The sequence below is a fragment of the Chamaea fasciata genome, unplaced genomic scaffold, assembly GCF_029207755.1.
Source record: "Chamaea fasciata isolate MVZ Bird 193981 ecotype frontalis unplaced genomic scaffold, bChaFas1.0.hap1 SCAF_1, whole genome shotgun sequence".
Lineage (NCBI taxonomy): Eukaryota > Metazoa > Chordata > Aves > Passeriformes > Sylviidae > Chamaea > Chamaea fasciata.
In genome coordinates, this window is record NW_027094086.1 from 20,212,686 (window position 1) to 20,226,653 (window position 13,968).

Consider the following 13,968-nt stretch of genomic DNA (forward strand, 5'->3'; position numbering starts at 1 on the left):
CACACTTTGACTGTCCTGAGCGGATCATGGTCTTACAGCTGCTGTGCAGACCAGACAGATTATACTGCTCAGCTTTACTGAGTAAGGCCCAAACCCCACTAATTAACACTTGAGCTGGACCTCACCCAAGAGAACCAGAAATTGTGTAGCACAGAAAACTCTTGTGTGTTAAAAATCTCAGAACAGCAGCAGAGTAACAGAATATACACTGAGATAGGTACCCCACTCTGTGCTGATACCAGTAGTCCTCAGTACTGGTTAAAGGTGGCGCAGCTACCTCCTTTGAATGGGATACTGGGAAAAATGTCTCCCTGAAAGAGTTATTAAGCAATGGAACAGGCTGCCCAGGGAAGGGGTGGAGTCACCATTCCTTCAGGTATTTAACAGACATGTGGCTGTGGGACTCAGGGACAAGGTTTAGCAGTGGACTTTGAAGTTCTAGCAGTTGGACTTGATCCAACCTAAAAAACGATCCATGATTCTATAATTTTAAATATATTCTCTGTTGTAGTCATCAAAATCATTATAATTTTTTTTTTCAGCTATAATTATTATTTACCTAGTATTATCTTTTCTCTTAGAAGAGGAGACATGCTCTTTGACATGATAACTTTGTTCTCAAATAGGCTCAATTCCATTACTTAGTGAAAAAGATTATCTGCTATCTCCTGTCCTTCCTTAAACGCTCATGTTTCAGACCTTTGGCAGTATTATCCCATCATGAAATTTTACAGGATATGTCAAACATGAAAGCTTATCAAAAAAATTAAATGAACATATCTTGACATTTATTAAAAACACTACCTTTATGCTATTTATATAATTTTCTAAAAGCAATAGGAAATTCACACACTATTTCCCCTCCATTAGTAATTTTTGAGATTAGACATTCATTATGCGTAATATTCATTTTGTGTCTCTTAGAGAAATATATAGTTAAGTTCCACTTATTTTTCATTAGAAAAACATTGCAAAATTTATAATAAATTACAAATAAATATCTACTGAACATGGACAAGTAAATTTAAACATTAGTACCTGAAACAACACCAATTCCATCATCACAGTCATAATCAGAGACTTCACTGTCACTGATTCTTTTGGATCCTGGAAAAAGAAAAGACAGGTATAATTTTCCTTCCTGTAAGTTAAAACAATCCACTGCCAATAATACTTAAATAAATGTATGGATTTCATACTAGACCATGAAGCATTAACATCAGCATTTAAAGGTAGTCATGTTGTAATTAATGCACATATATGACTGCACCAATTATTACAGTTAAATCTTTAAAGCAATGTAAAATGAAATGCTGAAATACATCTCCACAACAATGCTTTTATGAAATATTTTTATATACTTCATATTCATTCCATATACACAGATATTTTTATTCATTCCATACAGAAACTGGAATCACACCTTTTATCTTCCAAATTTTCATATACAGGGCACAATCCCTCCCCAAAAATCTCTGAATAACAGAAAGATTATTAATAGTAATAATATTAAATGCATGTAGTACTTTCTTTGAGTTCTTATTAAGGATTATCAGGAGAAAAGGCAGATTCACACTTATAGTGTGCCATGGAACACAAGCAAACTATTAAATGTATACCTGCCAAAATAGCTAGAGCTGAGTTGGCAAAAGCAGATTCCACTTCCACAATCAGAGCCCAAAAGTAGGTCACACAGGACAAGTAAATATGTCAGATTTTGTTCAGTGTAAATTTACTTCAATCATCTGTGGCATCTTTTGAACCGTATCTGATTTCTGATATTAGGGTTAAACACTGGCATGTTACTGATAATTATTCATTTGCTTCTTTTAAATATGAAAAATTCCCTGATGTTTAGCAAGATGGTGTGTCTATTTTAAGTTTCTGGACATCTAAAAATGTGTAATTAGAAGGCAGAAACTTTAATTGTCATCGCACCTCCAATCACAAGCAAGATTTTTTTTCCTGCCTCAGGACAATTTTTCTGAAAAATGTAGACACAAAAATAACAGTGAAAATCTTGGAGTAAACCTGAAGAAGCCCAGGACAAAGCAGTCTTAATGCTCTGTCTGGGTGACCAGCACAGTCAGATATCTATCCTCCTTTCCCTACAGAAAACTGGGAGAACATGTACTAAGGGGTTTTTACAAAAATAAAGAGTTTTCAATGTAAAGAAACTTTAGAAATTATTTAAATTATAAGAACTGCTGTCATTTTTTGACTGTTGAATATTTATTTACCTACCCACTAAAGGATAGTGAGAGGTCATTCTTTAGCAGAAAAAGTGTACATATAAGATCTGAGACTTCCCCTAAGCCATCTGTTTATAATAAGTAATCAACTTATTCTCCAGAAATTCATATAATTTCATTTTTAGTCAAAGTATTCCCTTGGCCTCTATAATATTCTATGTCAGTAAATTCTGCAGTTTGAGTATGCACTGTGTGAAATCAACTTCCCTATATTTTTTTTCTATTATATTATTTCAAACAATGCCCTCCGTGCTTTTGTATTCTGAGAAACATGAATCAGCATTCTGTGTTCTTCTATAGTTATCACTTCGGTTTGCATCTTTTTTAGCTGAAATATCATTCTTTGGTTCCTTTACATATGCACACCATTCCATATTTCTGATTGTTCCTGTTGTATTTGTTTGTATATTTATTATTTCTTCTGTGCCTTTTATAAGAAGTCAGAAGTCACTGCAACAATTAAGATGTGGGTGTATGAATTTACAATCTAGACTGCAAACTACTTCTTTGAGGATAAAAAATATCTCAGTTTAAAACTTATTCAATTAAAAAATGGTGTAAGTGTGATAAGTGCTAATTCTTAGAAAACAATATAGCCTGCCAATACATAATGTAACTTCAGTAAAGAAATTTTAATTGTGGTTATTTAATTGCAGGAAAGGTTGATGCTTTCCTAACAAATAGGAAATTAAAACTAGTTCAGAGAAAGTCATGTAAATCTCATACAGTAGCTCAATTTATTATACAATTTTAGAAAGAGCCATGCTGCAATGGGTAGGGGACAAGTATCTTTGTGTTCAAGAAATAACAATGAAGTCTTTCTGTAAAACAAAAAAGTACAAGTAAGTGACAACAATTAGCACTCAAGACGATGTAGAAGAAAAGGGCAGAAATGAAGGAAAAGGTTTCTACCTCCTCTGATTATTTTCTTAATTATAGTATTACAAAGGCCCAGTCTCTCTTTTTCCCTGAATAAAGCATCCATTCCACCTGTGATGCTGTCCCTGTCGCCATTTTCAGGAGAACCGTCTACTGGTGTAGTGATACACATGCCAATGAGCAAGAAGGACTAGTCTCCATTCTTCTTAGCCACTGATTGAAATACAGGTCATTAAATGAGGACAATATTTGTGACCAAACACTAAGCAAGAGAATCCTACTAGCTGGCTGGGATTTGGCTGGGACCTGAAAAGCAAAAGGCCCCAAAGGGAGCGCAAAGCAGGGGGTTCTGTCTTTTGGTAACCCTGACACTGATTGGGCAGTGGATCTGCGGCTGCTGTGCAGAGATGCCAAGAATGTCACTCAGGCCCTATCAGAGGGAGGATTGTGGAATGGGAAGATGAGGGAAATTGAGTTTGCTGGTGAACATCACGTGGCTGCTTGGAAAGTTTTTCATCATGAAAGATGTAAAAAGGCTGAATCAACTATGATTTGAATAGATGTCATTTACTCATCAACTAATTCATTCTTATGAATGAATCTAATTAATTACAACTGAGGTTGCTTTTTATTTATGTTTATATTTACAGCTAAGTACATCTGCTATAACATATTTTTAGAATATTATATTCTGTATTCACGAGGAGAGATTTGCATCTTTGAGGATGAAAATAGTCAGCTGTTTTCACAGTGGGCTCTAGACTTCCCAGCTGTGTAGCTAAAATTATAAATTGTTGTAGTCACAGAATACATCTGGCAGAAAAGAGAGATTAATAAGCTTCAACAGACCACAGGTATAAAAGACAGGGTTTTCTCTCTCTCTCTGTCTTCTCAAGCAACATCTACCTGTTCCAGAATCTCCTAATACCTCAGCTCCACATCATCTTCCAGGATCTAGAGATGCCAGCTTCAGGAAAGAGCCAGGGCAAGAAAAAGTGAACAGGCCAAGACTGAAACCTGCCCAAAGGATGGGAGTAGAAAAAGAATAAAAGCAAGGGAATAATCAGATTTCAGTGATTTCTCAAACTGTCTTTGCCACTGAAAAGCGGAGAGTCTCCTGTAAAACATGACATCCGTAAATATGAGAGCTTGATCTGTAAGATGAGACATGAAACTTGTTCAGCTCAGATCATCTATTCTATCTCCTCAAGCTGCTACAAGCTAGCTCTAACTCCTAACAGACTTAAACCAATTCAAAATCATGAAAATCATGTTTATGTAATAATGTTTTTCATTTCCTTACAAATGTAAATTTAAATGATGGTGAAGAAGTCAGAAGAAATTCAAAGCAGAATTAATTACTTGGTTTTTATCTTTGGCAATCAATGTTTCAAGGAAGGAGGAAGGAAAGCATGTCAATTAAATGTGTAATGTCAAGAACTACTGCCTGGAATATATAAGTTCTGGAAAGGAATCAGATTATACATGCTTAAAACTTCTTCCATTAACTTCAGAAATGGAACAAACTAGAAAGTGCATAGGTCAAAATCTTTTATTGAACCAAGTATTTAAAACGTCAGTATAATTGCTGGCAGATTAGTTTAATATTTCTTGGAATCTTTGCAAGAGTAATTTCATCTGCTGTATATTAATTTTAGATGGTAATTTTCTTTTTAACTTATTTACAATGTAAATGTGAAGATTTAGGCATGTGTCCCACCTTAGTCATGTCTTTTCAAAGTACTACTTCTTAAAGTAATTTGGACCACTGATTACAAAAATGAGAAAGAGCAATTAATATTTTATCTGGGAAATGTGACATTGAAGCCTCTCATAAATTATTGCAAATTAACATTGTGAATGAAACTGTTATTCAGGATTTAGTTAATATCTTAAACTCTTTGACATATACATTATAAAATATGGTCCTAAAATCAGTAGCAAGGAGTTTAAATCCATTCTTACATAAATTCAGAATTCAGTAAGAATCTTATATTCCAGGATACTGTATACATTAAATGAATGCATTGGTGCCAATGGATTGCCTGTAGTAAACTTTTTCTTTGATGCCATTCAACTAGTATTTAGTTTATTTACAAAACTTTATTGGAGGTATTATTCTCCTTTTGGGAATAAAAACTGGGCAGTAATAGATGTTAAATACAGACTTTCAAATCCCTTCCACCCAGATTAACAATTATTACAGTTATGGACTGAAAGAAAAATAGAGCCCATGCTATTGTAACCCTCAAAAATGCCTTAATTCAGTATAACCCCAGCCCCAGTGAAATCAAAACATATATTTTTATTCCACTTAGCAAGTTTGGGGTTAACAACCTTAAACTATCAATAAATTTTTTCAGGGGAGAGTTTACATTGGGGCTGGTGGAAAACCTCCCCATCAGAACTTGTCAAAGTTCAGCATCTTCTTGCCCTTCCACACATCCCTACTCCTTCCCCGCAGTGCTGCTCAGGCTACTGCCTCACCCTGCACCACAGCTCTGTGAGAACACATGCACAGCAGAGCTGGAAGGTCACAGCTCATGCAGTGTAGCTTCCAATGCAGGGCTGGGGAAAAACCCCATCACCTAAAAACCATTAGGACAATTATTTTTGATTTCCATTTAGCAAGTACTTTCTATTTAGATTTTTTACTATTTGCATTTTTACTTTCTATTACACAGAAAAAAGAATTTATAATACAGTGGTTTCTTAGTATAAAACACTTCCACTTTTCATCCTCAGGAATGAAATTATATAAAAAGAAAAATAGCTGTTTAATTCAATTCATGAATGAAACAGTTATTTTTTTGTAAACTTTTCATGGGATGCAGTATTGGTGGCCACGGCAGTATTTAATAACTTCTAAATAAAAATAATATGGCGGCAATTGAAAAAATGTTTACAGAATATTCTTTGGTTTTCCCAAGCCTGTCAATGTTCAAAAAGCATTTGCACAATGTATTTAAAACCATGCTTTAACTTTTGGTCAGCAGTGAATGGTTGGGCTCTTGGACTAGATGATTGTGGTAGGTGCCTGCCAACTAGAATATTCTACTCTATTTCATCAGAATCATATTTCCCCCATAACAACATTTTAAATAATTGAAACTCTCCCAGTTGAATGAAACTATATGCAAATATAAATACTTTCTTACAAAGTAACCAAAACCTGTTGAGGATTCCAAAAAACCTTCTGTCTTCCACACAAAGTGGCACACAGCTTTTCTTTACTCTCTTATTAATATACAGAGGAAATAATACAAAATACCTTCTGTGCTTAATATATTTCCCACAGACATTTCTGACAGACCTCAAGAGAAGGCTAACGCAGGAGGTTCAAAGCTCTACTAAAGTGCATATGACCAATCAACATAGTTATCAAAATGAACTAGATAGGGCATAGAATGAGAAATAAAATTAGTGTGTCAGTTGAAATATAAATTGTGCCAATTTTATGGCTCAGGAATTCTGTGCTTTTCCTGTGGAGAAAGAAAAAAGAAATAAAAAGGAAAAGAAAGCAGACTAAGCTCCCAATCCTGTCCCTTACAATTCAGGAAGCTTTTACAAGGCTTTGTGGACTCCTTGGGGCAACAAAGGGTAGTGAAGCATGCTTGCAGTTCCTTCCCTGGAGCTCACAGAAGGCCTTCACAACCACTTAAAGTCACTTAGCATTGCCTGTATTTCTTCGATGTTCAAAGCCGACATATAAGCAACCCCAAAAGAGTCTCATAACAACTGTTTTAAGAATTTGCTCACTGATATTCATCCAGCCTTTGCCCAAGGGTTCTTAGTGTGAGCTGATTTCTCATGCAGTCCTGCTGTCTCCATGTCAATCTGTCACTTTATCATCCTGCACATAATAGTGGGATTTAGAGGTTTTTGACCAACTTCATCTACACTGACAGAGGAGTATATCAAGTTCTATCAAATATCAAATTCCTACAGATCTTTGAAAATGGTTAGAATAGAATAGATGAGAAAGAAAAGAGAGAGATACAACTTCAGTGTAGAAGAGAGAGATAAAAAATTGGAATTCCTTAATCAAAAAGAAATTTTATCCAGCTAAAATTTGCATGTAACCCACGTGTGTAAGTCCACAGATGCCACACCAACCTTGGTCTCTCCCCATGTGAAGATATTGTAAAACATGAGAAGAATGTGGGTTTATTTCAGGAGAGAAAGGACTAGAAGAAATCTGGGAGACTGACATTAGATGTAATGGAAAATTGATTTTATTAATCCTACTCTCAAGAAAGTTCTGCTCTAAGGGGGTTTTGTTTTTCTCAACCATGGTATGGATCTATTTTCCTAGTTGTGAGTTTCATTTTTTAAACATAACTAAAAGATAATTAGTTGAATGAATTCTCAAAGAGATTCCAATAATTAAAACTGCAAAAAGTCCCAAATTAAGTCGTGGTGATTTTGGATTGATTGACATTTAGTGAGGACACTAAATGAGAACCCACCCACGGAAGTCATTTTTCCTAAGAGAAGATGCTAACAGTTTCCTCTGTGCCTGAAAAAACCAATCAGTGATTGGTTTTGAATACTGACACCCTGTTAAGCCACTAGGAAGTTGAACATGCCTCTGTGAGCACACAAAAATCGAACAAACCCCGGGAAATCTCTCTTCTCCTTCTGGCCCGTGAACAGGTAACAGGTGGGCCCAGCCCTCTGCTTTCATGGCCTGGCAGGGCTGGGCTGGGCCCTGTGGCTGCCGGGCAGGGGAAGGGGAGGCCATCAGCTGTGTGGTGTGCTGCTGCTGAGATCCTAGCTGCTTCCCCCCATCTCCAGCACGGCCTCTGAAGAATCCTCCACCATAAACAGTTCTGGTCACCGCTACCAAGTCATCTTGCCAAGGGGCTGTCATGGCACCACGAGAGATCATGCGGCTGAGACCAGGGGCAGCTCTGCAGCCATAAAGAGAGTGGCCCCACAGCTGGAATCGAATGCAGCAGGGGCCGGAGGCTAGGGGCCCTGAGATCTTGGCACAGCCCCCAGCATGGCCTGAAATCCATAATTGTGACTGCTTCGGCCACCACCATCTTGACCATCTATGGGCCCCAGGCAAGATATTAACTCTTTCATTGCACGTGATTTTGCAGGACATTGGTCTTCTCCCAGGCGAGAGAAAAGGATAGAGTGAAGACATGGAGAGAGACAACATGAAGGCACCAAGGTCAGTGAAGAAAGAGTCAAGTCCCAAAGAGAAGGAGAATGAGAAGATGCCTTAGTCTTAGGCTGTAATTCTTTTGCAAGGCCCTGGTGATCGACTGTTGATACACTGGAATATTCCTTTAATTCATGGAAACAGCATGGGGAGATGGAATATTCAAATTCCAGATACATGCCAAAGCATTCGTGTTGAAGCAAGTAGATGTTGAAATAGCTGTGATCTCATGATAAGCTTTAACAGAGTGAGAGATGAGCATGATGAAAGACTCTCTGCGGCCAGGGAAAGAAGAACAAGACCTCTGTTCCTAGAGATGAAGATGATCTCAGAGACAGATGAAGAGAACCTTTGTTTTGAACAGCTCATCCTTAAAATAGTACCCCATGAGTCTGACATGGCCCATGAACGCAGCTGTGGGAAGGCTGCAAGAGATGGGAGGGACTTGAGGAATGCAGATTTCCAGGCGGCTGCTATTTGTGAGAATTAAAGCCACAAGAGAACTGTTTTCTTGTGGAGAAGTCTCCATGATGTGGCAAAAGAGACTCCTCTCCCTAAGAGAATTGATAAAAGACTATTTTAGAGGTGGTCAACTGACCTAAATCCTAAGGCTTTGTCTCTGTACATTGTCAGTGGGTGAGAAAAGAAGGTTGTGGGAGGAGGAGGAGAAGCGTTCTGAAGGTTTTATTCTGATTCTTATTGATTTTATTTTCTTGTAGTTTTGTTAATAAGACTTTCTTTATACCGTTTAAAGTTTGAATCTGCTTTGCTCTTCTCCTATTCCTATCTTGCAGCAGAAAAAGAGTAAATAATTGTAGTGGGTACTCAACCCACCACATTATTTGGTGCATTTGCCGGCAAATGAAAAATCGCTGAACCAAATACACTACACGACGCTACATTGGTGTTTCTGCCTGGTTCAACCTGAAACAGCCACAGAAATGCACTACAAAATTCAAGTTGGTAAAACCGGTATGTTGTTAATTTACTTATATTTAATTAAGGCAAATTCCTCAGATAGAGCTGGATTTGTCATGGGAGATTTATAACAACAAGAAACTGTAAAAAATATATACCAGTGTAAATACTGATTTTGCCAGTACTTCACTTACCCCATGTCTGTATGCTAAAAATACTTACACTAGTTCTCAAACAGCTGTAATATAATAGCATTCCTTTTAATCCAGTTTAAGCAAAACAGCATTTTCCTAGTATAGTTAATAAAGCTCACTACAGTTTTCCTACCATAGCTCTACCTAAAATAAAGGCAAGCAAAGCAAGTATGGTGTTACAATATTGCTCCAATATCAATACTGAGATGTTAAGAATCAAGAAAGAAAGCCAACAAAAAACATATTACTGAAAAGCAGACAAGAAAAGCCAAAGAACTTTTATGCAATTTAGTATCTGCACAATAGGTAGCAAAAGCACACCAATAAAATATCAAATTAAATTTTTGCACGTATATGGAAGCAGTAAGCATTTCTGGCATGCTGAAGAATTACCTGAATTATATGAATATAAGCCTTTATCTGGAAAACAAATATTGAAATGAAGTAGTGTCAGGCAAAAATACATGAATCAACACATGTAACAGGGATGATTAGAACCTTAAACTTTTTTATAATTGCTGCCAGAGATGGAAGAATTTGGTACTGTAGGCCACACTCCTTCAAAATAGTAAAACTCAAGCAGCTAAGATAAATTAAACCATAAAAATGCCAAACACTTCTGGATCAACAGTTAAACACAATAGCCACAGAGATCTAGTAGAGCAATTTCAGTTATTTCCAATTCTGAAATAAAATTGCACACTTTTACTATAACTGTTTAACTTTTTAAGGGCAAAATGTATATTCAGCTAGGCGTGCAATATGAGCTGCTACCCTTAAAAATATTGCACAATTCTGTTGGCACTGCAGCACTAGCAGAACTTTCCCGAGATGAATTTTTGAATCGTACTTTAAATTTAACAGGCTCTGAAGTGATGTGCCAGCCAATCTTCTCCCTCCTGCTAGGTCTTGATTTGGTAAATATGTACATACATGAGAACCTTAATTACATACTGTTGTTACCAGTGAATTTTAGAATCCTGATATGAGCTCAATGATTAAATACTTACAATCCCTGATTTATTGTTTGCATTCCTTAAGTCCAACTGTTTTATGCATTTTAGCTTTCCATACAATCATACCAAGTTTTCTAAACTGAACAAAATAATAGTACGTGAATAACTGGACAATTCTGGAAACATGAAATGTTAATTGCATTTGTAGATTTTGAAAATATGACTTCCATAAGATGTCATAATACAAAGAAGTCAGGAAGCCAGAATAACATTAATAATATTTTGTCATTAGCAAGATTTTATGAGTATTTTTATTCCTTGTAGTTGAAAAGCTCACAGACACCGTATTAAACAGGAAAGAGTGACAGTCTGTAAATGATGCACCTCAGATGATATGATATGACAGTGTTAGAGAAAATTTCAATTTCTTGCCAAATGGTGCTGTTAATGGATTCACTGGATGACTAAGTGCCTTCTGGCATGTCACATTTTTTCTGACATCCAGGTACTAACTATTTTAATATGTGGATCATATTACTAAATCATCTACTAACAATTTCTAACTCTCTATATTTTCAACTTTGGTTTCTTGATAAATTTCATACATCTTTATGTCCAAGACCCGGAATTCCATTAGGCAATATAATTTCAAAGTGAATGATAGGGTTTTCTTCAGCATCACTTACAGCCTTTTAGATGTGTTTTATTTTGTAACTTCTCTAATATTTGTATTCCTTAAAACTAATCTCTTCTGGTTTTGAATTTCATTTAAAAATGACAATTATTTTGGTACAAGATTGTGAAAAATGCAATTTAGAGACTTTGCCTAGTTTACCCTGACAACATCAGGTGTTACCCAAACACTGAAGGTGGTGCCACATGCCCACAAAAAAAAAAAAAAAAAAGATTAACACAGTCTAGAAATTATTCATATCATTAAAAATTATGGGCTTTCTGAATTTAATTGCTGGGTAGATCTTTAAAATGGTAGAGCTTCTTGAAGAGTACAAGAATATAAAATTAGTAAGATTATAATGGGATAGAGGACTAAGAAAGCAATGTTTGTCTCTACATTGCCACAGCACAGAAACAAAAAAGTCAGAATAGTATTAAAATCATCTGAAAACTTCATAACACCACAGAAGAGTAGTTTAAAACCATGATTTTATCAAGTAAACAGAGAAATAAAGTAATTCTCTTAAACTGCTTCAAACCAGTTTCTAAGTACTTTTGCAGTTTAATTACAATTTAGTAAATTAATATCCTAAATGAGTTTCTTTTATTAGAAAAAGAAAACTATTTTGATAGTTTAAGGCCTTTTTAGACATCCCTGTATCATGTTAAATACCTTTTAATTAAAGTATTTAATAAACCATAGATGTACAATAAAATATGATAAATAAATAATAGATGTACAATAAATACTGGCATATGTATCCATGTTCTGTGAAGAAAATATCAAGGCATGCAAACAAAGATAAAATGCCCAAGGCCTGTGCTCCATTAAAAGAAAGAGAAAAACTAAGGAAGAAGCATGAAAGAGAAAATTAATTGTCATTTTTGCTCTCTAGGGTAAAATTCACATAATAAATTAGTCATGGCCTGTGCCACTGACCATAAAATGCTCCATATTATAATTTGGAACAAAAGTCACCGATGCATGTTTCCATTAAGTACAATTCACTTACCTACTAGTGAACAGCATTATTATAATTTCCTCAAGTAAGGTTCAGTGATATTCATTGAAAATTATTGTGCTGACTTACCATACTCACAACAAACTAACAGGAAATTGCTGAGACAGCAAGATCCTGATTCTGCAGTAAAATGAGCCTCTACAGAGCTCCAAGGAAGTGAATAATTCTCAGTGGAGGAAGATTGGCCATCATTTCACACAGGCTTATATTTCACAGGTTGAAGTTTCAGATACATTTGTAATTATCGTTAAACTTAAATGATTTTGGTACTATGAAATGTGTACAATATAGACTTGACAGCTTTACCATTTAAATAATGGAATATAGAGATTAAATTAACAGTTGTGACATTCCTCCTTGATCTAAAGGTAGAGCCCCAGAACATTCAAAAAATAAAAATCATCAGCACCCAGCAATGACAAGTCCATCAAAAAATGTTTTGCAAAAATTAATAAGTAATGGTATTCTTTATTTTTTAATTCAGTATATGAATTTTATTTTTTCTAGTCAGATTTATTACTTTTTATCATGTTAAGGTCTCAGCATTGCCGCAGAAAATACAGTCTGATGGAAAAACGTCCAAAGTAGAAAGCTGAAAAGATGACAAAAGTACTCATGCTACTCAACACACTTTCTTTACACATTTCAGGTTTTCTTTACTCCAATCCAAAAAAGGAATAAAATTTGAAAAACAAATGTCATCTATAGCTATTTTCAGTCTATATGCAGATTTTTTAGAACAGATCTATAGTCAAATTTTGTCCCCAGAGTTTAAATTCTCATTACTGTAATTTCTCTCCCTCCAGATTTTTATGGACCTGGAGAATCATGAAATTCAGTGAATGGAGTCATTCATGAATTCATTCTAAAACTAATGAAAGTCGAATTCCCTTTATAAGAAAACTACTCCAAAGTCTGTATATATATTTATATTTATATTTATATTTATATTTATATTTATATTTATATTTATATTTATATTTATATTTATATTTATATTTATATTTATATCTATATTTATATTTATTTTCATTTTCATTTTCATTTTCATTTTCATTTTCTTTCCTGGTCTTTGTGTCTTGATTTTGGACTTCTACATGTTGATATTCGAGTACTGTAATTTCTAAAATCTTTGAGATCTTGTTCTCAGGAGAGTTTATCCCCCACAGATTTATTGCTTTTCCCTTACCGAGGCTGTTCAAAATATAATTTTTTTATTTTTCAAGCCATATAGTGAATTCTCATGGTATTTTAAAACTGTACAGACCTGATGCTGTAAAGACCTATGCTGCAACAAGAGACTTGAAAATGTCTGGGTTAATTGCTATATTCACATTTCTCCTCATTTGCACACTTAGCTGTTACCTACACTGTACACTGCACTGTCTGTGGGCTGCAGATCAATAATTCAGACAGCTTAGTTTTAAAGCTCCAGAATCTGACTTAGAAAACTAGTGTCAGTCGCTCTTCAAATCCTAAGTATTTGGGAAAGTCTTAAAACACTTGGAGTAAAACAAAATCTGCTTCTAAAACAAATTCAGCATCAATATAAAACGAAAAAAATTGTTGTTCTACAAAACAGAAAATTACGCCATTTTTTTCCTCAACAGTATCAGCTCACACTGCACAAATGCTCACATTACATGGGTATAACTGCAAAAGATGGAATAAGAATGCGTCATATCCAATTTGATTTCTATCTCTATATTCTGGGCTCATGGAAAGGAACTAATTTTACATACACAATCTCGTGGTATAAACCTTGCTTGATTTCTGTACCATTTCTCAACAAACAGAAATACTAACAATAACTTCCACACTAGTGATCCTAACAATCATGAACACACTACCCAAAGCACATTCAATTTCGTATGTATTCTCCAATAAGGTTCTTAGCTA

General features: G+C 35.2%; 1 protein-coding gene across 28 annotated transcripts in view; it reads right to left on the reverse strand.

Moving 5' to 3' along the window:
• Window positions 1–13,968, reverse strand: part of RIMS2 (regulating synaptic membrane exocytosis 2) — a 452,662-nt gene that overhangs the window by 172,516 nt on the left and 266,178 nt on the right. For 19 of the 28 annotated variants that reach the window (XM_066177495.1, XM_066177469.1, XM_066177464.1 and 16 more), the window contains one exon: window positions 1,039–1,107. In XM_066177495.1, coding sequence (XP_066033592.1) covers window positions 1,039–1,107 — 69 coding nt within the window. Of the gene's footprint in view, window positions 1–1,038; window positions 1,108–9,809; window positions 9,837–13,968 lie in introns of all 28 variants that reach the window. The other 9 variants (XM_066177489.1, XM_066177476.1, XM_066177465.1 and 6 more) reach the window with 1 other exon arrangement.